Genomic DNA, 27,683 nt, shown 5'->3' with positions numbered 1-27,683 from the left:
AGCTTGGCAGTCTACCTGTTATTCATTTATTTAAAGTTTTATATCCACAGTGTGGTTTATGATAGAACTGTGATGCAATACTGTTTGTTCAACTTGTGCTTTAATGAGTATTGTGCAATGTATTTTGCCATTTGTATTGTAGTGTGCACTGCAATGTAACTGATGGGGGAAGTCTTCCATCTGGTCAGGTGAAAGTTGGTTTAACTGTCACTGGAGAACTTTAACTGACACAGATGAGGAGGGGTTGGAGATAGAACTCTCAGTATGCAAATGAAGGATAGAATATGTGCATATTCTGATTGGTGGGTACAGGTTTAGAATTTTCAGTTATACCATTTGATTGGCTGGGGCTGGACTAGAGGGGTCAGGAGAAGTGTATATATAGCTGAGTACTAGTCAATTTGGGTTAGTCTGTAGTGGCCAGAAGGAGGCAGCAGAGGAAGAAGGAAGAAAACCTGGAAGGAAGCCAGAGTTGCTTTGTTGTTTGAAGACTTGCCGGGGTAGCTGAATCACTTGGCTTAGGATGAAGAGATGAGGGGAAGAATCACAGAGAGAGAGCAATTGAGAGGTAGTTTGGAATACCAAGCTCTGGTGTCTGGTAGGAGATCCAAAGGAAGATTACACAACAGGGCAGCAAAATCAGAGCTGTGCTTTAGAAGGTGAGTAGAGGCAAAACAGAGGCCTCAAAAAAAAAAAAAGCCAGGCGTAACTGGCGTGCAGTAACTACTACACCAATGTGGCAAAAGAGTTTTAATAAAGTATATAAGTGCTTCTTCAAAGTTGTCTTAGTGTTCTGAAATAATCTTTTGATATTTAAAGTGACAGTAACAAGTTAACAAAGTGCACATCCATTTCAAGAGACTCCTATTTCAAGTACTCCCATAAGCTTGTACAATACAAAATCATGAAATAAATCCATGTAAAAAAAATTGTTGCTTATATCTGATCTTTTAGCATGATTTTAGTTTACAGTTACCAGGGGTTGGGGTTAGTTAAGGCTGCAAAGTGTATAAATAATATTAAATGGTGGCAGTAGTGTGGATTTAGGAAACCCACTGGAGAGGAGGTTGGGGAAAATATCCCCTTCCTTCCACAATCCAGGCACTCTTGGAGGAAACTGATTTTCTAGATCCACTTCAATCTGAGTTTAGGGTCAGTTTTGACAAAGAAACTGCTTTGTTCTCCCTGTATGACGAGGTCTGTCAGGAGAGAGACAGGGGAAATGTGTTGATGTTATTTCTCCACAACCTCTCAATGACTTTCAATACCATCAACCCTGGTATGCTTCTGGAGTGGTTGTCTCAGCTGGAGGTGGGTGGCATTGCTTTGTGGTGGTTCCAGTCCTACTTGGATGGTTGTTCCACCCAACCTTGCCTGGCTCTGCCAGGCAGAAGAGACCTCCTGAAGAGTGTCCTTATGTGGCTGGAAGCTACCACTGACAGCATCCAGCAGTAGCCAGTGTAACTATTCCCCCACCCCCCAAAAAAACCCCAACCCAAGATGTTTCAGGAGCAGGGATGGTGTGTGGTTGAGTCAGCACTGCATCCATTCCTGAGCTAGCACTGTTGCCATCACTTGTTGGGTAATGGCATCTTTGCTGAACCAGCCAGGGAGCTGGCATTCTGAAAGATATATTTTTTGTTTGCTGGCATGATTGGTGGAGCTGTAGATTTGGTTCCAGCTACACCATTCCATCAAGACCGTCAGCCAGGAGCTAGGATTGCAGCATAAAACACCAATCCTGAAGGCAGCAGTGAACTGAATATGGTTGAACTCATCTCATCTAACACCTGCTAGTTGAGGTAAATCAGCACTCTTGCACTCCTCTGTCCTTTTCTGTTTATTTTCCTCCCCTCTTTCCCATTTTACATTTTCCCTCTGCGATAAACTCCCGAGGCAGCATGACCAGCTCTGGGTGATTTAAACCTTGTCACTCCCTGTCAGAAACAACTGTGAATTCAAGGATTTTATGTAAATGGTTAATTATATTCAGAAGCAAGGGCACTTTCTATTGTAGTGGGATTCATGTGGCCACTTATTCCTTGAAAAAGGAATAAATTAAAGATGAGGCATGATGGAAACAAAACTGGAATTTTATTAACAAGCACTCTTTGAGGGATAAAGCTTAATAGTTACGCTAGAAAAGGCAGAATACTTATTTTTAGTCAAAACACTGTTACAGATTCAGCTAAGAACTCTACTTAAAACTTTCCTCTATAAGACTGTTTTTATTAAATCCTATTTCTCCTAGAATGGCTATCAGGTTTACCCTGACAGTAAAACGTCTCTAGCCCCTTTCTGGGATTTCTTCATTTCCCTATGGAAATTAGACCAGTTTGTCCTTCCTAACAATCCCTTAATCATCCAGCTACTTCCCTAGCCAGGCCCCATTTGTCAATTAAATGGTCAGATTCTACCTTTTCACGCTCCACTCCCTCCTGATTGGTGGTTGTTATGCCATCTTGATTACTCCATCCTGCCAGGATTGGCTAGTGGGTCTCCAGGAGGATGACCAAAGGTCTGTCCATCACACCCTTGCCATTAGCATATTATTCTCCCGTGTTTGAAAGGCTCTGCTTTCCTTGCATCCATGTCTTCCCCACTCCAGCCATGGCAGAATCCCTTTGGAGTTCTGCTGACACCAGAAATCCAACTTTGGTAGTGCAAGGGCTGCAGATGTTTTCAAGAATAGGGAGTGGATGTCCAACATCCCTCTCTAAGGGTAGATCTCTCTTTCTGCCCTTGGAGACAGAGATTTGATGCTGCCAATGACCCTCCCAAAGGATCATAGCATTGGAACACAAATAAGATAGCAGCATAAAAGCATCCAATCCAGACTGAAAGTAATAATAAAACAGTAACAGCCATTTTAAAACTCCAGACCAGCTTCTGCAATGAAAAGAAAATTCCAACACAAAAGGAATTTAAGGCCCATTTAAAAGCATCAGAATGGTTGATGTGGAGGGAAGTAGATCCTTTGGGAGGGACAGTGTTTTTTTCTGGGGGGGTGTGCATACCCCTAACATTTTGTGAAAATTATTTCTTCTCTAGCACGGTGAATTGTCAGTTCTGTTGCTACCCCTGATGGTGGCCTCATTTCCTGTCACAGTGTTTCCTGAGTCTCAGACGGAAGCGAGCGTTTAATATGTGAAGTAGGAGTTGGAATCTAGCATGGTGATTGGTCACTTTCCTTGTTACCACCTCCAATGGCGGCTTCATTTCCTTTCCCAGTGTAATGCATGTTCTTTGTACTTTTGTCCATTTACTGTATTTATTTTCCCTGATTTGAACTATAAAACGGTGATTTTCTTGAGTCAAAATGAGAGTACCCCTAAACATTTTATTTTATTTTATTTTGTAGGGAAAAAATCATTGGGAAGGAGAATTTCACAGCATCAGAATACATGGGAAATGCTAGGACCTCAGTTTTCACTGCATTGAAAAACACATCACTCTTTTTCTTGTTATTCATGGAGACCTAGCCTTGTTTTCTCTAGCAGCGTTGCAGGTTTAGCAAATAAAAGAACTGAGCAAATCTATCTTTCTTTCATCTGACGGTGTGGACAGAAGTGCTTTGGGGTACATGGAAGCAGTGTTGCAGCTGAAGAAGAATTTGTAGGAACTTCCATCCCGGCAGGGCCTCTTCCACTGTCTCTTGTTTGCTCTGCATCGGTGGCCTGATATCACTTATCCTAACACAGCCCATCAAAGTGACAGATACTCTGCAAGACATATGATAACAACCTGGTGGGAAAGTGTCAGGAAATGACTTTCACCCTCCACCTCTCCTTATGCCGTGTGGGAGTGATGAGAACTGGAACAGATAAAAGGGCCATTTTCTTGCAGAACAAAAAGCGTTCACGTTTTGTCATCTTGTCCAGACACATGCAAGCAACACACAGAGCTTCCTTTGACGCCACAGTCATTTGTGCTTGGGGTAAGATGACCCAGAAGCCCAATAGCACACAACTATTGAAAGGATAGGAAGGAAGCCGGTTCTCTTTTGCAGCTGGTCAGTCAGTGCTGCAAACTGGGAGAAGGGATGAGTTTGGGTGCTGGATGTAAGCTACATGTAAGAGATTCAAAGTTCCCTATCTCCTAACCATGGTTAAAGGATTAAGAAGAGGCTCCTGTAGCTTCACACAGGCTTGGCATGACAATTTAGTATCCTCAGGCAGCTACCTACCCACTGGATGCTGACCAATGATGTCTGCTACGGCTTAGCATATTGATTACTAATAATAATTATTATTTTATTAAAGCTTTTTCATAATACAATAAGATAAAAGAAACTAATATAAATAAAAACAAAAACAGAGAAAGAGAAAGAAAAAAGAAAACACAGAAAATAAAAAGGGGGGGGAGAAGAAAAAATTAAAGGACTTCCAATTTTCTGTCTGTCGTTTACATAAAAGAAATTATTCTGCTTTCTGTTAAGCAATAATTTCACACTCTTCAGACCCAATGTCTCCAATACAATTTTCTTTTCACGCAAAAAGTCCAAATGAACAGATGATTAATGGGAAGGTACACTGCTCAGGATGAACACACAATGTCACATAACACCCCTTCAAACACATCAGAATAAATGCTCAATAAAGACCATAGTCTAACCTCTGCATAAGCTTTGTGTGAGCAACTCAGGATAATTGCTCCATAAAAGGTCATCTGGAGAAGCCTTCTCCCAAAGAATCCTGGGAACTGCTCCATAAAAGGTCATCTGGAGAAGCCTTCTCCCAAAGAATCCTGGGAACTGCAGCTTAAGGATGCTGTGAATCGCAGCTGTGGTGGGAAACTACAGTTTCCAGCATTCTTTGGGGGAAGCCATGAACTTTAAATGTCTATTGAATGTGCTTTAAATGTATGATGCACATCTGCACTCACTCTATCTTTATACATATACACCCATATAGACAGACACATATCTGTAAATGTATATCTTTTTCCATAGATGTATACTGATAGAGTTGTCTATACGCATGTACAGAGATGATCCATTTTCACAAAGTCACAGGTGAAGCAGACAAGCGAGTCAAACTAATAATCTAATCTGCTGTGAGTGCCTCATCCTGGCAGCCAAATGTTTCTTGGGCAAAACGATGGCGCCACAGTTGTTGTTTTCCAGGCCAATTATTGCACAGTTTAGCACATTTAAAGAAATATCTTCTGAATGTTGCACGTATTGATCGTCGGGACAGGCGAGGCGGCATGCCTCCCTGTTGGCAATGAAGTGACAAGCGGAGAGAAATTCTCAGCTCTCCGGAGTTTTATCAGTCTTTCAGCTAAACATTTGATTGGGATATTTACGCAGTAGGTAACGATTTAAGCAGTTCACACTGTGCATAAATACACAGCCCCAGTGACACCTCGGAGACAAGGGCAATGCCAGCGGGGGGACTTCACTGGCACTGATCTCAATCATTTAAAGGTACTGTTTTTGCCATGAAGGGCTGAGTCAATTCCTAATAGGATTTCAAGGCTCCTTGCATCTCCTAAGAAACTTCAGTGGCTCAAAAGTTCAAAGTCTTCTGCGTCACGGAGATTTGCTAGCAATTTTCAGTTGACTTTCGAAAAGCCCACAGTTCCATGGGGTGCCATGATTAACCTTTAACTAACCTTGAACAAGCCTGGTTTATGTTATTTGCTCTCTCCTTTTGTTATACTGATGGCATGGATTCAGGGCCAAAGAAGGTAATTTGTCACACAACGCGTAAGTTGTGGAATGCGCTCCACAAGTCGTGATGGCCACCAAGCTGGATGCTTCAAAAGAGGACAAGAGAATTCATAGAGGTTATCAATGGCTATTAGCTAATTGGTGTCCCCAAAACCCTGCTCTATCTGGCAGCAAGTCAGTAAGTCAAGTCCCAAGTTCAACAGGTAAGAAACGCAGTCAGGGGTAAGTCCAAAGTCCTGTAGCATCCCAGCCAAGGTCCATCAAGATGAGCAGTTGAGCAGGCACAGAACCTCAGCTCTGCTGCCCTTTTGTATTTTATTATTATTATTTATTAATTGAATTTATATACTGCCCTGTACCCAGAAATCTCATACTTTGCATGCTGATTGCAGCATCTGGGCTTGATGAGTCATATGCCCCTCACCTGTTCCAAGCCTACTCCAGCTGAGGAATCACATCCCTCTTCTCAGAGCTAGAGAGCTGTGGACCCATGGCTGTCTCAGCCTCCTGGAGCACCCCTTCCACTGCTCACTATACCTTAGAGCCCACCATATTTATAGACAGAGGCCCCTCTGACTCTGGTGATGAGTCCTGCTGCTCTGGTTTCTTGGCACTGATCCCCTTGCCATCCTCCATCACCCTGTGAGTACTTCCTTCCCCATCCCTAGCTTGCCCTGGTGTGCCCCAATCATGGCTGGGCTGCACCAATTGCCAGGACTTCTCCCTGTCACCCTGCCAGTTCATGACAATTGGCTGTGTTCTGCCTCTGAATAACAGTTGCTGGATGCATCTTCCCATTTGTATCCAGTTGCTGTGCCATGAGATCTTGCCAACAGATTTACATGCATGTGCATGCAGAGGCTTCAGTCCAAATACACAGTACCAGACCCAGGAAAGCATCCCTGCCAGTAGGTCTACAATGTCTGTACAGTCAGGTTTCCATTAAAGCCCACACTTAGAGGGGACTCCTGTGTCACTAAAACACAGGCAGCTGTTTTACGCAGTGTCAGATTATTTGTTCATATGTTCTAGTGTTGCCTACTCTGACTGGCAACTGCTCTCTGCTAATGCTGTATGTGCCTGCCTGATAACACCACTGGAACCTCCTAAGGTCCTAGATAATGTCAAATAGCTCTTTATTAGCATTTTAAAATTAAATACACCTTGCCACAGTTTACAAAGCAATAATGGAAAGGGAAAGAGGCAAAATGCTAAAAAGGAGGCTAAATAGAGATTGTCAGCCTTTGCAAAATCACACTATGATTACTCACGATATTAGAAGACTTGTCATTTCAAAGATCTCTGTGAAAGAAGGTCTACTCTAAATGACTGGCTGCAATGATGAGACAACTAAAATGTGACAAAATATTGAGGCTGTCTGTATTCCACAGCTGCTAACTGTACATTCCCAGCTGCTGGAGCTAGGATGTGTGTGTGTGTAATTACTGTATTTACTCGAATCTAATGCTCACCATTTTTGGCCAAATTATGTTGCGAAAATTAAGGTGTGCATTAGATTAGACTTGAGTGAATATGGTAGGTACTGCTGTCATTACAAGAAAGCCAAAAACAGCAATGATTTTAGAACAACCATGAGAGTAATAGCCTTCACTGTGATGGAAGAAAGGACAGAGAGAGAGGTCAATTCTACTGCAGGGACTCCCTGGCTCCCTGTTGCTCCTTGCCAGCAGAACCCAGGCTGCTTTCTGTAGGGTCTGCAGCTACTTTTCCCATGAAGAGTCAATGACAGTGAAATGACCTCACATAAGAGGAAATTCATCTGGGGACAGAACAGGCAGCAAACATGGTCCCTGATCCTAAAGTAAGGATAATGGGGTGAGGAAGCTTTGTCTGTAGCCGAATGGAGGGCAGTGAATGGCTACCATGTACCGGAATGGCAAAGTGTACACCAAGGATCTTAACTACACCATCCACAAGGAAGCAGAACCTGTCCCTTGTCTATGATGTCTATTGGGACGGGTTAGGCTTTGGTCCCAGCTCAGGAATGTCCCTGAGAGTCACAGTTTGCATTCTGACACAGAAATCAATACTTCTTTTCTTTCCCCATCTGTATTATCTACCCATCTGTTCTGGTGCTGGCAACACGTGCTAGTTACAGCTCACCTGGACTACTGCAGTACCCTCTGCATGGGGCTGGCCATACTGACTTGGGATCAGATGGTCTGGAAACCTGTCTTCTTCCACATGAAGGCTTAAGAGCTCCAGGGGAAGAATTGTTGCTGTCCTGCAGGCATATGATGTGTTTTTGGCAGGTAAAGCACAATCTGTACATGGTACCCAGAGCTGAAGTGGTGATTCCCCCAAAGTGCCTCTTGGCACCTCTTTGACTCGGACACCAAAAAAGCGCCATGGACAAGTGTCTACTAGAAGTGAAACTGATCTCCCTCTCTCTCACCTTGCCATGGAAGGAAAAGATCAGGGTGCAGGATGAAGGGGAAGGTAGAGGGAACACCAGCATGAGGAGAGGGCAAGCTTGTAATCAGAGGGAATGATTGTGCTGGAACACTGCAATCCCAGTGCTTCAGAGCACAAAAGCAAATCCCTTTTAGTTCTCCCTCACCCCAAATCAACATGGCAGGAATGGTGAGTTTTGCTGAGGAATGCCGGCTGCCACCTCTGCCCATCCCAGAGGTATGCTTTTCAAGCATGAGAAGCGGCAGAGGTGGCCTCAAACTGCTAAATGGGAAGGCCAAGCTCCAGAATGGTCATGTACATAAAGTGTGCAGGGTAATGCTGAAAGCATTACCCAGAAAGCATTGCCACAAATGTGAGATGCTCAGTAGTTGCCACTAGGACAAGGGGTAAAAAAGAGAGGCTGCCACGAGGGCTCCCTCATCACAGGGGAAAGCTGAGCCATAGGAATAGAAGCGCTTCACTGTTGAGCAGTCTGGCGTCCTTGGCTCATGTTTAATATTCAGCCACAGAAGTGTGCAAATAACTTAGCTTTCCTCCATTATCTGAATATGAAGCCTGTATCCGGAAAAGCCAAGTGATATAGCATTGAGTTTCCTTGGGTGATTAAAGTAAGGAGTCAAACCCCAGAGTCCAACTGAGAATTCACACAGGTTGCACTGCAAATAAATAAAAGCAAAACGCTCTAAATAATCTTCTCCTACATAAACTTATAGGGAAGCAATGGTAGAATGCGTTTCTTGCAAAACACAAACTTGCAAACTTACTGCACCATGTTATTGTTAATGACATCAGGTGCACTTTTGGGTAGGAAGAAAGACCCCCAGACAGCAGTAAAAGTAAATACAGAAGCACCAGACGGAGGAGAAGCCAGCTGGCATAATATCCCAAAGAGCATTTAAACCTGATTTTTTTAACATCTCTATGAGCTTCAGTCGAAAAGTAATTAGAAAAATCAAATCAAATGCATTGAGCTACTCCATTAGACCAAAAGTTATCAAAACCGCCACAAACAGTTCACAGAAAACAGAGCAGAGCGAATGCTGGCGGGGAAAGTACTGTGTTAGCATGAACATTAACTCAGCAGAGAGTGACCTACTTGGATATCCTAGACACCATCTGTTCCCACAGATTTTCTGTTCTCCTAGGATAAAAGTTGGGGGATTGTTCACAATCGTACACCACCTGGCCCAATAAGAGTTGGACAGACCACTTTTGTGGTTGCTTTCATTTGCTTTCAGAAGGCTTAGGCAAACTGAATGTGAAGCAGCAGTTAACATCTTAAAGGGGAAATCTTACGACTCAGGATGACCAGAGAGAGAGAGTCACTGGCCACTTGGGCGAGAAGCATCATTCAGAGCAGATCTGTGCAGACTGGCTGTGGTGACTTAGCAGTCAGGTTGCTTACACTCAGAGCATGATGTGACAACATGAAGGATCCTCTGATTTATTCTAAGCAAAGGAGGAAGATGTTGCATATATGACCTTAAGCAAACTACTTGAATGGCGGTTAGGAGTTGCCAGCAAAACATTAGAAACCAGACGAAAAGAGAAAATAAGTTGCAGTGTGATAAGAGGAGGGGGGAGGGGCCACCTCTCCCGGAATCTGAATAGCCTGCTTTGTCTCCTGGTCCTTGACACACGCGGGGACACACACAACCCTCCTGACAGCATTTTGGAGCTGTTGCAACTGACTGCATGTAGCTGATCTGGCTTGAGCCCAGCTGTGGCTTGGTTTTGCCTGATGTTTGAGCACGAGGCAGCACAGGCTCATTAAAAAAAGAGAGAAGCCACTACAGCAGGATCAAAAGGTCATGACCTCATCCTGGCAGCATTTTGTGAATGGGGTGGCCACCATTGCACACATGCCTCTCTCCACCTGCACAGTGCCCTGGACTCTCCACTTTCTCTTTCCTGCCATGACCTGGTCACTCTGCCCTCCCCTCCCCTCCCTCCTCCCCTCCCAGCAGCTCAACAGGCAGGATGAGGTCCATTTCATCTTTCACCCTTTATTTTTTATTTTTTAACAAGGCCAAGTGATGCCCTTGCTGGGGCGCTACCCACCCACCCTCTTCACCCACAGCCCAGAGGCATTCTGGGAAAAAGCATGGCTAATGGAATGGTCTGGGAGATGCTTCTGTCCAGCAACATCTGGGGAGTCACAAGTTTCCCGTCCCAGATCACTGGAACTAAGGGAATTATTTCCACTATAACCAGATGGAAAACCCATTTTATTATTATTATTATTTTCCAGAATCTGTTATGACTGCAGGTGTCAGTATAACATTGTGAATGTACTTTGGGGTAGCCCTCATGAGAACTGTAGGTGGTGCTATGGGACATTGAGAAAAGGACAAATCCCACAGTGGGAAGTGACATGGAAAATCTCCAGTGGATTGGCTCTGAAAATCTGCAACTGGGTTGATGTATTTTCAGATTCTGACAAGTGTTATAGATGTTTTTGGTGCTGTGAAGGTGTAAGAAGAGTGGAGCAACAGGAATAGCTTATTCCAGTGGGTGGGTGCCCACAAGGGGTCTCTTTCAATGTAAATTCAAACTGTATGTTCTTGTTTATTATGCAACCATTAAGCATCCAATAGCTCCTCTTCTTCTCAGTCCCCTTACCATGTCACTGTCATTAATGAGGAATCACATATCCGATCAGCTGCTCATCATTTTTAAAGCTGTGTTGGCCTTGTGGTTTTCATTCTGGGAGTTCGAGATGATCTGATTGAACAACATTGCCTCTGGTTCTCAGCATCTTGTCAGCATTACAACCATCTGAATCCCAAAGATTTAAGAACTCCAATCTATTCTATAGCTGCTGTGCTGCCACAGATGGTTTTCCCCCCTCTGCAAGCACTGTGTCTCGATGTGATGCACTTAATAGCAGATAGATAGATAGAACAGAAGGCAATGCTGATATTGAAAGCAAGTGTGCATATGCTACCCATTCACATTTTGTCACATGGATTTGCACACTCTTTGTTAAAAGGTAACATAAGTTGTACATAGCTCATGAAGTTCTATTTTGTGTGTGTTCTCCACCCTTCTGTCTGCTAACATCTTCATTAAGTTGCTTGCTTTGGGATTTACATGACCAAACAAGATCAGCCATGCAGAGATAACAGCGCACAAGCAATGCTGCAGTATCAGGTGAACACAACAAGGGTGAAGCAATGACTAATGAGCACTGAGAGCAAGGAGTTGAGGCGGCAATAGCCTTAGGACTTCTTGTGCATCAAGAGAAATGAGAGTTGAGGGTTTTCCTCATGAGAATCAAGATTGTGTTAGTGAACAAGATGTTACTAGCCAATTGTAGATTGTCACTGGCACTGCCAAGTTATTTAATAATCTTTTTGAAGCATGTAGCTATGGTACAAAGGTAGTGGAAGGGCTGTAGCTCATGCCTAAAAGAAGATCCCAGGTTCATTCCCTGGTGCCCAATGTTTTTTCAGGGGGTACTCAAGGGTACACAGTACTGGCACTTGTTTGTTTTTTTTCATTAAAAAGTGTGGCACTTAGTGTAACTTCATGGTGAGTACCAGCCCCTGTTTTTCTAGGGGGAAAAGCACTGCTGGAACCTTCCAGTAGGGCTGAGTCTCCCTGTGAGAAACTCTGGAGAGCTACTTCCAGTCATTGCAGGCAATACTAATGGACCAATGGTGTGACTTAGGAGGGGCAGCTTCCTATGTCTTATCAATAGCATATGATAAAATGATGGATCCTAGCCCAGTTCTGACTTCCAACGTTTGTTCTTACTTGGGGAGAACAGATAATGGGACACAGGGCCAGATTCTGCTGACCGTGACAATCCACTCTGCCATTTCTTAGCCTTCATGCAACAGGTGGTGGTGGAAGACAGAACAGAAAAGGACCCACTAGGATTATTTTATCCCACCTACTACCTTTCTTTCCTTGCAGGGGGACACCAGCTAAGGAGGACTGTGCTTCCATCCACTTGAGAATCTGAGAACAGGATGAAGTTTTCCTTCTTCTTCAGCTCTGTCCTCTCCCACAGGTAGGCATTTCCCCATGACTTTCTGAAAGTGACACATAGTTATTCTCACATCAACCTGAGTGGCTGAGTGCCAACAGGATTGGAGCCAAGAGAGAGCCACTAAGAAACAAAAGTGAGGTATCACATACAGTAGTACCTTGGGTTAAGAACTTAATTCATTCTGGAGGTCCGTTCTTAACCTGAAGCACCACTTCAGGTAATAGGGCCTCCCGCTGATGCTGCACGATTTCTGTTCTTATCCTGAAACAAAGTTCTTAACCCGAGGTACTATTTCTGGGTTAGCAGAGTCTGTAACCTGAAGCGTATGTAACCTGAAGCGTATGTAACCTGAGGTACCACTGTACTTTGCTGACCTTTTCAATCTCACTTGTAAGCAAGTGCATTTTTTTACTGGAACAGTGGCACTGCAGAAGGACATATTTAATCTTTCACTTGCACTCCTATAAAGGTAAAGGTAAAGGTGCCATCTGACCATTAGGTCCAGTCGTGGCCGACTCTGGGGTTGCGGCACTCATCTCACTTTATTAGCTGAGGGAGCCGGCGTACAGCTTCCGGGTCATGTGGCCAGCATGACTAAGCCGCTTCTGGCAAACCAGAGCAGCGCATGGAAACTGCGTTTGCCTTCCCGCCGGAGTGGTACCTATTTATCTACTTGCACTTTGACGTGCTTTCGAACTGCTAGGTTGGCAGGAGCAGGGACCGAGCAACGGGAGCTCACCCCGTCGCAGGGATTCAAAATGCCAACCTTCTGATCAGCAAGTCCTAGGCTCTGTGGTTTAACCTACAGCGCCACCCGCATCCCTTTGCACTCCTATAGCACTCTTCTAAAAATGTTCTCTTTTGGCACTGCTACTCCAATCAAAGTCTGTGGCTGCTTTAAGATGGGGAGGGGAGAGTTAGGTGACCCAATTACAGATGCCTCAAATTACATCTATTTTACTATTGGTAAATGTCTAGTGCTCTGTAAGAAATGATTAGTCTTTAAGTGGCTTTTAAGCTGTAGTCTAGAGACTTTCCAGGAGTTCCATGGATCATCATTATAATAATGAAGGAAAGTGCTGAAGAATCAGAGCTTTCATTGACATTTCCATCACATGCTGAAGAGGCAGCACCATTTCCAGTTTAATGTCAAATGAAGAGCATCTTGTCTCTTCAGTAGTACACTTGCTTGGACCACAAATGTTAAAGAAACCCTGCTGGGACAATGATCCAATCTGTACTTATTCAAAATTATTGCAAATTTATTTCCTGTCACACAGGGGAAAAAATGTCTTTTATGGGCCAAGGGCTGCATTGATAGTCAGGCAGCTCTTCAGCTGTCACATACCACTGAAGGGTGTGGCCAACGTATGTGCACAGACACACAAGATATTCTCACTATAGATGCACATTCATCGCACATATCTGTACCCAGACATATGCATACACAAGCAGTCTCATAATACTGCTAAACGCTCATACGATGTCATACCCAGACAAACAAAACCAGCATTTCCAGTCCTCTCCACCCCATTACATCGGTAGGGTTAGCTGGAAACATCGCTCTTTACTTTCCACAGGATTTGTGCAAAGTTAAAAATGTGGTTTCCACTCCATCTACCCCACTTCAGTGCTGATGTGAGATGGGGGGGGGATGCTGCCTTATACTCTTAAAACCCACCCTCAATCTTTCTCTCTCTTATCTCAGTGCTGTGATGCTTAGTGCTAAGATCAGGGATAAAATATCCTTCTAGCTGTCTTTCAGACAGCAGCCAGAGGGATCTTTTATCTCAGCACTGAGTACCACAGCGCTGAGATAACTCCCATCAGGACATAAAAGACCCATTTAGCTGCTCTTTAGAAAGGATGTCTGAAGAGTAGTCAGAAAGATCTCTCATGTCCATTCTCACTGCTAAGCACCACAGTGCTGAGACCAGAGATAAGCCCTCTGCCTGTTCTTTTAAACAACAACAACCATTCATTCATTGGAGGGAAGGTGAGAGAAGACGCTGCCTTTTATCTCCATCTCAGTGCTGTGGTGTATTGAGAGCAGATCCTCTCTAAAAAAAGAAGACTTGTGTGTTTTACCTGATCCCTCTGGCTGCCCTTTAGAGATCACACTCTATGGAACAGAGAGCTTTATCACTAAATCAGACCAGGAGATAGAACTGTGGGTGTTCGCAGGCCACAACCAACAGTTTGCCAGGCTGGATTTGGCCTGCAGGATACCACCCTGGCTGTGAAGCAAGACCATGCGGTGAACTGCAAGGAGCAAAGAAGAAGAAGAAGAAGAGTTTGGATTTGATATCCCGCTTTATCACTACCCGAAGGAGTTTCAAAGCAGCTAACATTCTCATTTCCCTTCCTCCCCCACAAGAAACACTCTGTGAGGTGAGTGGGGCTGAGAGACTTCAAAGAAGTGCGACTAGCCCAGCAGCTGCATGTGGAGGAGCAGAGACGCGAACCCGGTTCGCCAGATTACGAATCTACTGCTCTTAACCACTCTTAACCGCTCTTAACCACTACACCACACTGGCTCTCAAACACAATACAAACAAATGGAAGGAGCACTGCTCTAAATCTTTGCTGAAGCTGTGCTAAAATGCAAAGCACAGCCCCGCCTCCTTCAACACTGTACATTTTATTAATGGGTCTTGGCTGCAAATGCGTGGAAAGTAAGAACATTTTTCTTAAGAAACTGTGCAAGCTTTTCATCTTCCTCTGCAGTACACAGCATGGGTAGCTTGAAGATATGAATGACTGAAGCTGCCTTATGATAAATGGGGCTATTGACCCACCCCTAAATTAGACTCCATTCTAACTGGCCTCAGCTTTCCAAGGTCCCAGGTAGGATCTTTCCCCAGCATTTCTATTGAAAATCCTTTCCCTTGCGGGTGGCAGGGTTTGATCTACAAAGCATGTGGCTCCAGATGTTCACATCAGCTATCTTAGTTTAATTTCATGTCTTCTTTGTTCCATATTTGTGTGCATAGTGATTCTTGGTTGAGAGTTATCACAAGTTCTTGGTGGGTTCCCGCAGAGGGTGAAAATTGGCACCTGGAGAGAAATAATTCAAAGAGAGAGAAATTTTCAAGGGGGAACACCTCCTGGTAGGAAATGGCTGACAAGCGGCACAGAGATTGTCAAGGGTTGTGGCTGACATATGTCTATTTTGCTATGTTTCCATCAGACAGGAAGCCATAGTTGGGTGCATGGGAGACACTCACAAAGAAAGTAGTGGTGGGTGAATGTGATCTTTGGGCTGAAAAAGCCCCTCCCCCATTCCTGCCATAAAGGATGCCATCCTTTTTAATGACCCTTATAATTTCCTTGTCCCTGTTACCCAGCAGCCAATTCATTAGGTTACTTTTCTGGAACATCCAGCCTGAGAAAGATTTCCGTGAAACTCAAAATCCCCTGTGACATCTTTCAGACTGACCAAAACCATCTACAGTGGTACCTTGGGTTAAGAACTTAATTCGTTCTGGAGGTCCGTTCTTAACCTGAAACTGTTCTTAACCTGAGGTACCACTTTAGCTAATGGGGCCTCCCGCTGCCACCACGCGATTTCTGTTCTCATCCTGAAGCAAAGTTCTTAACCCGAGGTACTATTTCTGGGTTAGCGGAGTCTGTAACCTGAAGCATCTGTAACCTGAAGCGTCTGTAACCCGAGATACCACTGTATATTGTTTTGCTCAGAGAATCATAGATTTGGAAAGGACCTTAAGGATCATCTAGTCCAACCCCCTACAATGCAGGAATATGCAGTTGTCCCATAAGGGGCTTGAACCTTCAACCTTGGTGTTAACCACACTCTAACCATCTCATTCCTATTTGAAGCATCCTTTAAAGCAGCTGTAGTGTGACTCTTCATGCACTTCCTGAGGTTCAGCTGGAGAAATGCTTAGATGAGAGATACATGCTTGCGCTTTTGCCATCATAAGGACTAGATACTTTCTTTTAAAAAAAAAAACAGAAAGCTGTGATTCTCGAGAATATCACAATTTTGGGGAAGCTTTCTGGTGAAACCACTTAGATAAATCAATCCAGAAGAATAGGGATTTGAAATCAAGCCTGAATCAATGTGGCACTTAGGAAAGCTGCTAGGTTCTTTCTGTTTTAATTTTTCAAAGGTTGGTTTTAAATAGCTTTGTTTTCTCCCAGTGCTAGACTGTCTGAGGATGGGTAATTCCGTCTCAGTGCAGTGATATACTTAGAAGCCCTTCAGTTTCCTTCTCATCATGCATTCCTATGACTATGTGATGAATACAAATAATAGAAAACTTTCCTTCTAGCATAGGGCACATGTTAGAGCACTGGCTGCTATTTTTAGCATAGCTGCTTCTTCTTCTTCTTTTTTGAACGAGTGGTGTGCCAACACTATGGCAAATAGGATGCTACTGCATCTTCTTAGATTCTGCTTATTTTAATGCCAATCACTCCCAACATTTTTTTATTGTTATTCAGCTTGTTAAGCAGCTCTCTGGTTCATAATTATCTGATTCCCCTTCTTTATTCTTCCTTTACTGTTCATAATAGGTTTCAAAATGCCATTGTAATAACAAAATGGTAAGGATCACATTGTTCAGCCCAGAAGATTTTATGCCATTTAATAAATGGCAACGGTGTCCTTAATTGGCTAAAATGTTGCTATTTAAAACAGTGCTCTGTTAAACACTGTGTGCCTTGCTCTGTATAAGACTTTCCTCTACGTTTTCTCAAATAGACTTGAAACAGGAGAGAAAAGAGATTTGACTCCTTGCTTATTGGCTGTCAGTTGTTAGGGCTGTATGAATAACGTGAGGAGGGGGAGAATATGAATTACTGCAGTATTTAACAACACACACCTCTGGCAAACACAGCTGGCATTCTCCTTGAGTAGGGAAAAACCGTATTTCCAGGACGTTTTAATGCCAACCAGTCTTTTTTATAATTCCCACTTAGCAATACACGAAGTGCGCCCATCTTTTCTACTATGTAAGAACCCCTGTTTTACATTACACCCCCTCACCCGCTCTGTCCCGTTGCTATTCTGGGTAGTGGTCAGAAAGCGGGAGGGGTAGCCTCTTTTCTAAGTTTCAGCAATGAAATCCCATTTGCCTTCGGAAATCAGGGGGGAACTGATATTCAAGAGGAAATGCCCCCAATATTGTCTCCGATTTTGGGAAGTAGATGAGGTTGCTTTCCAAAAGGAGGAGAGAGAAAAAGTCCGCCTTTCTCATATATTTCCGAGTCCGAAGAGGAGGGGGAGATGTAGAACGAGGCAGTCTTTTCTTGTCCTCCCCCTGCTGTTTTCCTCCTCTCCTCCCTCCCGTCCTCTGTGAGGCGAATGCACGTGCTGCTCTGGGGGATTCGGGTCCCGAGGTACCTCCCTCCCACCCCCCATGCTGAGCAAATAACTGTACGAGGAGCTTTTAATAGCACAGCCTGATCAGAACTGACTGCCGCTCTCCTCGCTTCCAAGCAGCCCGTGCTTCCTTCTGTAAAGCTTCCAGCCGTCGAGAACCCATCCGGAAAGTGTTTAATTAAAGTGATATTTATCCAAAGTATTATTTAAAAACACACACACAAAAAGCAAAAAAAAAGCAGCCAGGCAAACTTCTCCTTCCTTCGTCTTCTCGACGCCACCCCTCCCAGTCCCGTGCACAAAAAGTCGTTAAAAAGGCTATAAGCACCGTCGCATCTTCAGGTGGCAACGGTCCCTCAGCGACCTGCAGCCTCCAAATCCGTGAATGAACCTGGCTGGCTTTCTGAATGAGCGAAAAAATGAATGAGCGGACGCGCGAATGCATGAATGAATGGGGAAAGCGGGGAAAGGATGAATGGGGCTGCGCTGGAGGCACGCGCGCGCGCTCACCCTCCCTCCTCCCCAACGTTCCAGCTTTACAACTCTGCCATGAATGGAGGCGCCAGTTCCGGCGAGCGCCTGCTGGAGGAGCTATGGCTACGTCGCCCGCTTCGGCGGCAGCTGGAATCCCCTCGTAGCGCACGTGTCCGGGGAGGGGGAGGCCAGGCGCCAACGCTAGATGTCACCTGGAGGCAACAGTGGTGGCGGCGCGGAGGGGGGGGGGCTGCCGCTGTTTGGGGAGGGGGGCTGGCTATGTGGATGGCGGCTGCAGCTGCAGCAGCGGCGACGGGGCGGGCGATCCGCGCGGAGAGTAAAGGAGGAGGAGGAGGTGGAGGAGGAGGAGGAAGCGGGGGATGCTATAAAAGTAACTCGCCGTGGCACATGCACACTTGGGCGAAACTTCCCCGTCCGGGCAAAGAGGCGATGGCAGGAGCTCGGGAGAGGAGAGGATCGACGGCAGCAGTGGCGGGCTGGCCGCTTGGCATCGCGGCGGAGCCCGAAGGGGGGAAGGAGGCGCTTTAGCATCCTGCTGCCTCCCCTCCAGGCAGCCCCTCTCTCATGCCGGCTAGGGCACAGCCAAGGTGACGCTCCCTGCCAGCTGGCGGCGGGCGCCCCGTCCTGCCCCGCATCACACCTTCCCTCCCCAAACTTCGCAGCCCCCGGGACGTGCGCGGCTCCCTCCGGGCAGCATGCGAGGCAATGGGAGCGCGCTGAACGGCTCTTCCCCGCCGCGGGACGGGCTCACCTTGGACAGGCCCCCCTGGGTGGCTTCCACCTTGGCCGCCATCCTCATCTTCACCATCGTGGTAGATATCCTGGGCAACTTGCTGGTGATCCTGTCCGTGTACAGGAACAAGAAGCTGAGGAACGCGGGTGAGAATCGGGAGGCGAAGGCGGGGTGGCCAGGAGGAGGACAGAAGCCAGGAAAAAAGAGGGAAGGAAGACCAGGAGAATCGCCTCGGACGTGCCTACGAGCAGCAGTTGGGGAGGGGGCTGTGCTGGAGCGGAAAGGGGAGGGGCAAAGCGGGCAAGAATGGCAAAGCCCTCCTTTCTTGGTGTATGCTTTGGGGGGGGGGGCGCGTTGATGCACGACCCCCCCCCTTCCTTCGTTTGCTGTGATTGGAACGGCGAGTTTCTCCGGCGCGCCAGGAGGAGCCGTGCGTGCGCTTTGCTTGCCAGGCTCAATCGAATAGTGCGGGGCAGGCGGCGAGGGGCATTCTGGGAAAGCAGCGCTGTCGGGCAAAGGCAGAGAGCGAGCGAGAGCACGAAGCTATCCTTGCCGGGAGATTATATCAGAATGGGCGCGCGAATGTTGTGGGGGGAAACGAGATTGCCTTACCTCTTTTGCCCATCCTCCCGGCTCCTCCTTTCCTCGGCGATGCGCCTTAGAACTTTGACGCGGCTTTGCATCCCTTAAAGAGTGACCCCCGCTGCTCCCCGGTTCATTGCAAGGCAACAATTCCCGCTTGTGACAGATGCCGAAAGCGGTGCATGTGATGGTTTCACCTCAGATCAGTGATCAGGAGGCAGCGTGTATTTTTAGTGACAGCCACACAAAAAATAACACACCACAACCCCAGCTGCTATTTAAAGTTCCGGCTCAATATATGATCTAGCATAGGGCAAGACAAGAATTGTTTTTTCCCCAACGATGCCCGAGGTGGGGTGGGGAAAATACTTATGTTGTCCTTAGTGATGGAGTCTACGTTATTGTTTTTCTTTGGTAGATGCTTTTAAATAGATCTGCATTGAAAGTATTTGTGCAGAATGAAGGCGTGATGGTTGTGAGATAACTCTGCAAACTCGAGGAACGTAAAGCTGGTGCTGAGGTAAACTCAGTGGTGATAAGCTCATTTTGCCCTCTATCCACTTGTTATTTACTCCGTTTAACGACTGAAACCATCTGATAGCTACACAGATTTTAGGCGGGGGGGGGGGGGGCAGGAGAAGATCAGTGATGGTCTCTTGAACAAATCTGTCTTAGTTTATGGATTATTGGTTAGACAGACAGGGAAATTCTCCTTCAGAGTCATTCTGCTTTATCATGTCAGACCAGCTGGTGTGCACATATACTCAATCTATGCACTCAAGCCCGCTTTTAAACTTTCATTGAGGGAGGGGGGAAACAACCCACAGAGAGGCGAAACACGTGCAAGGATTTGCGTCAGCAGACCGAGCAGAAAATTTGCTTCCACATTTCTCCACCCACCTTTCCAATATTGCAAAGCACTGGTTTGTAGTCTTTAATGGAATGGCAGGATTTTGTTGGACGGTAGTACCCGGAGACCTTCCTTTGGGAGTGCTTGTGCTGTTTTTGAAATCTGGTAAGACAAGATAATTAGATCCTGAGGACAACTTTGCAAAGCTCTCCTATTTGCCTGAAGTTTTTGTGATTGCCATAGGGCGATTTTCAGGACTCTCTGGTCTTCTAGAATAATTCTAACTTAAATGGTTACTGAATGAGTTTGTGGGCACTTTTTGCCGTGAAAATAATAAAGGGTTTTATTTATAATCCCCCCCTGCACATATATGTTCTTTTAATTATGATATAGCCAGAATTTTGTTGGTTGAATAAAGGAGAATATATAAAGTTGGATTGAGACATAATCATGCTTAGATTTCTGTGAGTCTATTCTAATCATAACTAAGTCTGGATATACTAACCCATAGCATTAAAAGTGTTGTCCCTTTGAGATCTGCTGGAGCTGTTCATTAAAGTTAGAGGATTTCTGCACTTGGAAGTTGATGTACATGAGGGATTATAAACATTGTGTTGTATTACATATATGAAATAAGAAACAACAACAAAAGTGTTTGCCTTTCTCAGCGTTTGAACATTAATTGTAGATTTCATTGGGGTTGCTGCATACATTACATTATTTTCTACATGGAAAACACTTCCATGTTGCAAATAACACATGAACCATGTATGGATTCTTATGTGGGACAATGCAGTCTGTGCATTCCACACTAAGTGTGTATATGCATATCGAGAAACCATGGTTGGCTGCAGCTTCTCAGGGCATGCAAACCGTATGTGAATGTGGGAAACATTAAACCTATGGGATCAATATGCATGGCAATTTATGTATACCTTGCACATTGCTTCCTATATGAATGTTCTTTTATTCTAAGGCAGGTGACATATGAAATACTCTTGTATGAAATCGATGGGCACATACACAAATGGTGCACAGGGTTCAATCATTTGCTGCTTCTAATGTTTTGTTGAGTTTTTCTCTAAACTCACCAAATCAAGCTTCTCCTAAGTGGGAGGGCCATAAATGAGTGGTGGAGCTAGTCAAATTATCTGACGGATGAGCTCCCCTGATTGTGATTCAATAGAAGATCATAGTGGGCTAGATGGCCCAATGGCATGGCTCAGTTTATAGAATGATATTTAAGTATCATGGTTCCTTGGGTGTTCTTTCCTTGAACTGAAATAGTCTTGATTATGTTGTGGCAAGGAAGTTTGCCTCAACTTATAGAGAGCTCATCTGGACACAGGGTGGTTTGACCCAAGAGGTTAATTCCTGCTGCTTCCTGTAATGCAATTGCAAAAGTTGCAAGGGCTAGAATGTACAATAGTATTCTCTCCCTCATTTTCAAGTCAGGACCACTTCACACATTATGCTTTTCAAATTAAGATGATTTATATCTACATCTAACACAGGCATGTGTACTCTTTGGGAAACTCCTGTCTGGGAAATGTGATTGACTGCTGCTCTGTTAACTGCTTTTAGCCAGCAGATCGTATCAATCTTTTGCCTTTGACCCAGTGGGCAAGGCCACTCTGCCTAATGTGTGAACTAGCATCCTGGTGTGACACAGAGATTACAAGGGAAACCTGAGTGCTCTTGAGTGTCTTGTGTGAAAATATCCATATATATTTGTTCTAATTAAATGCTGGAACCTGTGGGGTCAGGTGTGGGGTGTCATGGCTGGGAGATGGTCAATTGGACTTCAGGCTTTCCTAGAAAAAGCTACCACTGTTCAAGGAACAGCTCCCCCATTTTAAGAGACATGTTGCTCTCACCAATGACAATCACACGCATGTCTACTTGCTCGATAGCATCGTGTTTCTTTTTTCTTTTCTTTTGCAATATTGCAAACTACTAAAAATGTAATAGTACACAACTGTGAGATACAAAATTCTTGGGATCTTCAACCACAGTTTAGGAGGTCTTGGGAAAGTGACAACCATAATTAACTTAATAAGTAGAACAGGTCTGTCTTCCTCTGCTCTAATATAGCAATTTTAACTTTTTATGTAAGTTCCAGTAAAATGACATTTAAAAGGCTTTCAATTAATTAAGCTTTCTGAAAGAATAAAGATGTTCCCTTTTATTAAGACACTTTTGGTTTGTAGATTATTGAAAAGAGGGAAGTATTTAAAAGCAAATATCCACCAAACGGCTTAGAATTTTTGTTACAATCAAGTGGTATATACATTTTGTTAAATAAATAAGCTATTCTTATCATGTGGGAGATTTGCTGTCACATTCTGAAATATAGTATTAGGCTGTAACTGTTATAAACTCTGTGATTTTGAAGTCTTCAGTCACACATGTGCATATCTGTGCAACTTTACACACTATTAAAAGATAATACACACTATTAACAGGAAAGCAAGTTAGGATTACCAATGTTAGTGAAATTGCACACCAGCTGAAGAGTATATTATCATTTTGTGGGTGTATGAGCAAGGATTTTCATTTGGTTCTGTTGGTGCTACTTAATGCTTTGAATAATCATAATTTTATTATATACAACATACATCTATCCTTTTATTTTTATTTGCTAACAACAAGGAAAATGCAACTATTTGCAGAGTCAAAATGGAACTTTGTATATTAACCTGCCATTACTGTTGTGAAAAACCGGACATTGGCTGGACTGGCCCACATGGATCAGGTGAGGGAGGAACAGAAGATGCCTCTTGAAGAAAATGTAACTCAATGAAGATTGCTTTTGCTCCTCTGCCAAGGAAACACAGATTAAGACAACTTGGAGATGGTAGTGGTCAGTGGGGGATCCTTTTGTGTCTCTGTTGTTTCTATCTCATTGCAAAATGGTTGAAGAAAACGTCACAGTGGATATCTGGACTTCTTTTATTGACTTTGGATTACTAAAACAGAGAGACAGACAGGACTATGCACAGTAGAAAGGCCGTAAAAACACCTTGACAAGAATTGGTCTCTCCTGCCCGGCAGTCAGAACATTAGTAAGAGCCAAAATGTGCTCAAAACAGAGGAGTCAGTATTCCTAAGAAGCTATGTCCCAGCAAGCGAGGCGCCTCTTGATACAAAGAGCTCCTTCATAGTGACAGGCATGGCTTCAGTAGATGCTCTTCTAGACAAAGGAGCTGATGATGCTACTGGTAGGATCCTCTTTTATTTAATGTACTTGACTGTCAATAAGTTTCATCTGATCTCTTTTTGGATTTAACAGAACCCAGGAGAAAAGTCCAGTCCCTTTTGCTTGCAAGTGCTCTCCACGCTGTAGTTGCTTACACTAGAACCCTGTTATTGATGTGTTCAGTGAGGTCTTGCATGTATGGGTTGCTCCCTTCATTTCAAATGGGGACAAGCAGATTTGCGCACGCGCACATGCGTGCGCGCGCACACACAAGATCTGCTGCCTCCGTTTACATGTATGGGATAGGAAGGGTTTTGTGGGTACATGGGCTTCCAATTTGATCTGATTTACCAGGTTGAAGAACTCATTTCCCTCCCTCCATGTCTGCTGGATTGTAACCTTTCTAAAACTTGCAGAGGATACATAGAAGGCATAAGGATTTTGATGTGTGAACAAAAGTGAGCCTAGAGGTCTTCAATTGATTTACCATTATTGATCCATGGGTATCTGTGGTTAGCTTCTCTTTATCGGGCATATTTGCAAAATGGCATAACCCCAAAGAACACAACACTTTCCTGTTATGCCAGAATGGAACATTTCTTTTGAATTCAATGGCTAATTTTTGTTTCACAATTACTGTTAATCATTTGGGCAATGCTGGTTGAAGGAAAGGAGGGACGGGAAAAACTTTCAACCATGTTAGTGTTCTTGAAAGTGTCTTTCTCTACCTATCCTTAGCCCAACACCAGAGAAAGAACTTGCAGTTAGCCAACCTTTGTTTGGGGTATGAACTATCTCATGAAACAATCTGAGGCCTGGCCAGCCATGTGAAATTATAATCAGTAATAAGAAAGTGAAAAATATATTTTTTCAAGTGTGTGTGTGTGTGTGTGTGTGTGAGTGAGAGAGAGAGAGAGAGATTCCACTCTTGGAGTTCCATGTATAGAGTTCTGGGTGTATCCTGACACATGTACTGTGTGAAGTTCTCACAGTTAGTTGATGCCCAATCTTTTTATTATACAGCCTTACTGCCCATGAAAGGGATTGGTTGCACTGCAGAATGTACTTATGTCCTACATGGGCCACCATCTTCAGATCAGGGTGACCTGCAAGTGTTGGACTACCATACTGGCCTTTCTGCAGCTCCATGAGCTTTTCCTTCCCTGTGGCTTGTAAGCTCACACAGTAGCTCATGGTAATCAGGGAAATTAGTGGCGCAAGTCAGGTAACTTTAGACTACGAACCTTGTGGTCTTGTGACCCTCCCCTTGTTTAGATCATAGTGTATTTATTTAGAATTTATTTAGAAATACAGTAAGCTAAGCTGCTGCATTCCAACACCCCACCCCAACTCCCCTGCTGAGTGGGTCTTGGACTTCTGTCAGCATCACAGAAAAACTGAATACTACACCACATGCAAAGCACAGGTCTGTTTCACTTCACACATGAAATACTTTAATATAGAAAAGCTATGTATAAACGACATATATTTAGTCAACTGAATATTTGCCTGTTTCTCTAAGCAGGGATGTACTAACAAACATGGTGAAATAGACTTGTGAATTTGCCACAGTGTGTGTGTGTGTTTGCGTGTTTGCTACACAGAAACAATTTTAATGTAGGATATTGCCTTGTGTGCAACTAAGCCCTGAGAAGTCTGCAAACCTTTGTGTAATCTTTCTGTGGTAAGGACAGACTTAACACCCAGACATGGCTGCTTCCTCCCAGAATGCATCTGGGAACTGTTTGCTTGGGCAGATCCAGGTCACAGAAGTGGTTAAAGAACAATAGGGTGGTCTGTGTAGCTCAGTAGAGACTCTGCTTTGCTTGCAGAATGTCTCTTGTTCAATCCCTAGTAACTCTATTATGGGGAAAATATGCCCTGCCTGAAACCTTGGAGAGCTACCGCAAGTCAGTGTAGATCCGGTATCTTTAAGGCTTTCTGACATGGGACCCACCTTTAACTCAAATATGCATTTGGGGACCCAAATTCTCCATTTTTACCATACATTTCTATGGTGGCTGAAGACCAGTGGTGCAGGCAATAATGAGTGAGATGGACCAGTGATATAAGGCAACTTCCAATGTTTCTAACTAGCAGTGACGTAATCCTGTGCATGTGATAGTCGCTCCTTTCTTCCCTGCCAGAAAAGGGGACAATGGGAATGACTTTCAGATTGTCTGCCAGTCAGAGGGAAGAAACCACAATTCAGCACATGCTAGCTTCATCTTTGCTTCTTTTGATTTGGCATTCACTCTATTATGGAGATTCACTGCTATGTATGCAGATATCAGACTGATAGGTTAAAATCAGATTCCTGGAGTTGAGAAAAAGAAAAGAGCAAATGAAAAAGAGCTAGGGCAAGTGTGCACAGCTTGTGGCACATCAACCTTAACAGCTGGCCTAACAATGTGTGGTGGCCTGAATCATAGAATTGTAGGGTTGGAAAGGACCACAAGGATCATCTAAGTCAGGCTTCCTCAAACTCGGCCCTCCAGATGTTTTTGGCCTACAACTCCCAAGATCCCTAGCTAGCAGGGCCAGTGGTCAGGGACGATGGGAATTGTAGTCTCAAAACATCTGGACAGCCGAGTTTGAGGAAGCCTGATCTAAGTCCATAACCCCAGCAATGCAGGTATATTTAGCCCAACATGGGGGTCAAACCCACAACCCTGAGATTAAGTGTCTCGTGGTCTGCTGACTGAGCTATCTCAGTCGAGGGCTAAGAAGTCTTTGCCAACAGCCTGGAGTTGCAGAATTGAGGGAGGAGTCTCACTTTCAGGCTGTGGAGGGAAAGTGGGCTCTAGTATGGCCTGTGAAGATGTGTTCACCCTGGCGGGTCATGTGTTATACGCCCATTAAGGAGTATTATCCCATGTACCTGCATGTTAGATGTCTGTCAGTACACTCCTATGCAGGCCTACTTGGAAGTAAGTCTCACTGCGTTCTGTGACTTTTGCTCCCAGGTAAGCCTGTATAGGACTGCAGGTTCCAGAAAACAGGAATGATGTCAGATATGCTTAAACACTGTTCATATTCTCCTCTGAATATTAATATCCCTATGCCTTCATTGTTATTCATGCAAAGTAAGCAAAACCTCAAAAACAAAGGAATAGAGCAAGTGTACACCACATTCTATAGAATGATTATTCAATTATTATTACTATTTTAAAAAATATTTGAACTATTAGTGACTAGACCTGCACACCTTGCACACCCAAAATACCCTTGTTTCGGTGAACAGGGGTCAGTCATTTGGCATTTTATTACAGTGAATGGACTTGCTGCTTTTAGTCATAATGCCTCCTTTTGCAATATCTTGTGTCTTTTTCCTGTTGCTCCCATTTGGCACAGGCTGGGGGTGGCACTGGGCTGCTGTAATCTGCTGTTGCTAAATACAAAAACAAACACTCATCCACAGTACACACAAGATTGGGGAAATCCCTCTTTTTATATAATATCCAGATTAATTTTTGTCACACTAGAATCCTTCCATAATGAGAACACATGCTTTAAACCCATTCACAGAAAAGCTTTGACATACAGCAAAAAGGTTTATTCCAGGCTCAATCAGAAAAAAGAAAATATATTTATTTGAAATATGTCAATTTAATGTAGGGTTGTTGGGTTGGTTTTCTTTTTAGTTTGGAGGGACCGAGCTCATTCTTTTTGCACACTCTTGATATAAAGCACAAAGCAACCCAAAATAGGTTTGTCCCACTCTCAGTTCCCAGTTCCCTTGCACATTTTGATTGAGACACAGCAGCCCAGTTACACAACGCTGATTGCTTTAAACCTTCTCCTTAACTATTGTCATTTGGAATGTCAATTGGCCCAACTTTCTAGCCTATGACTCCATGCTCTTTTGAATGGGCATCACTTTAAGGTTCCCTTGTAAGTATATGGCTGATTAACCTCTCTGTGCAAGTTCCCCCCCCCCCATCTTCACTTCCCTCAACCACCTTAACCATGGTTTAGCATTGTATCTGCACCATTACTAACCGTGGGTAATTCAAACCAGGGTTCCTTCCTTCTTCTTTTGAGGATTGGCTATGATTTCTTGGCTGTGATTTCTAAGGGCAGCATTAGATGCAGTGCTAAACGTAGTTAAGGCTGACAGAGGAATGGGAGAAATTCATGCTGGAAAGTGGAAGAAATTCTCAAGGCCTACCCTCAGTTTGCATGGCTTACCTTTGGGCCTTTGTTTACAACAGAATCAGGCAAAGTGTACCCAAACTATAAGATCAGCAGGATCATGTAATACAGCAGGGCTGGGGACTCTGGGAACTTCCAAATATATCCAAATATATTGAAGCTCTCACCTTCAATGACCATTGGCCATGCTGGTTGGGGCTGATGCAAGTTGGGAG

The 27,683-nt window shown here is 44.3% G+C and overlaps 1 protein-coding gene and 2 long non-coding RNA genes across 3 annotated transcripts in view; 2 read left to right on the top strand and 1 right to left on the bottom strand.

Annotated features, from left to right (window-relative positions):
• The first annotated feature begins 313 nt into the window (after positions 1–313).
• Positions 314–3,468, top strand: LOC114604759 (uncharacterized). Its single transcript, XR_003708422.2, has 3 exons — positions 314–659; positions 1,670–1,802; positions 3,362–3,468. It is a non-coding gene; the product is annotated as an uncharacterized LOC114604759 (long non-coding RNA).
• Positions 3,469–16,073: 12,605 nt separating this feature from the next.
• On the bottom strand, positions 16,074–18,806 carry LOC114604254 (uncharacterized). The gene is made up of 2 exons (XR_003708267.2): positions 18,701–18,806; positions 16,074–17,857 (listed from the first exon to the last, which is right to left on the bottom strand). It is a non-coding gene; the product is annotated as an uncharacterized LOC114604254 (long non-coding RNA).
• Positions 18,283–27,683, top strand: part of MTNR1A (melatonin receptor 1A) — a 76,124-nt gene continuing 66,723 nt past the window's right edge. The window contains exon 1 of the mRNA XM_028744209.2: positions 18,283–18,828. Coding sequence (XP_028600042.1) covers positions 18,645–18,828 — 184 coding nt within the window. The 5' untranslated portion in view covers positions 18,283–18,644. The remainder of the gene's footprint in view (positions 18,829–27,683) is intronic.

This window comes from Podarcis muralis, chromosome 9 (genome assembly GCF_964188315.1).
Source record: "Podarcis muralis chromosome 9, rPodMur119.hap1.1, whole genome shotgun sequence".
NCBI classification, from domain to species: domain Eukaryota; kingdom Metazoa; phylum Chordata; class Lepidosauria; order Squamata; family Lacertidae; genus Podarcis; species Podarcis muralis.
The sequence above is the reverse complement of the archived record's forward strand: the minus strand, read 5'-3'. Positions and strand labels throughout refer to the sequence as shown.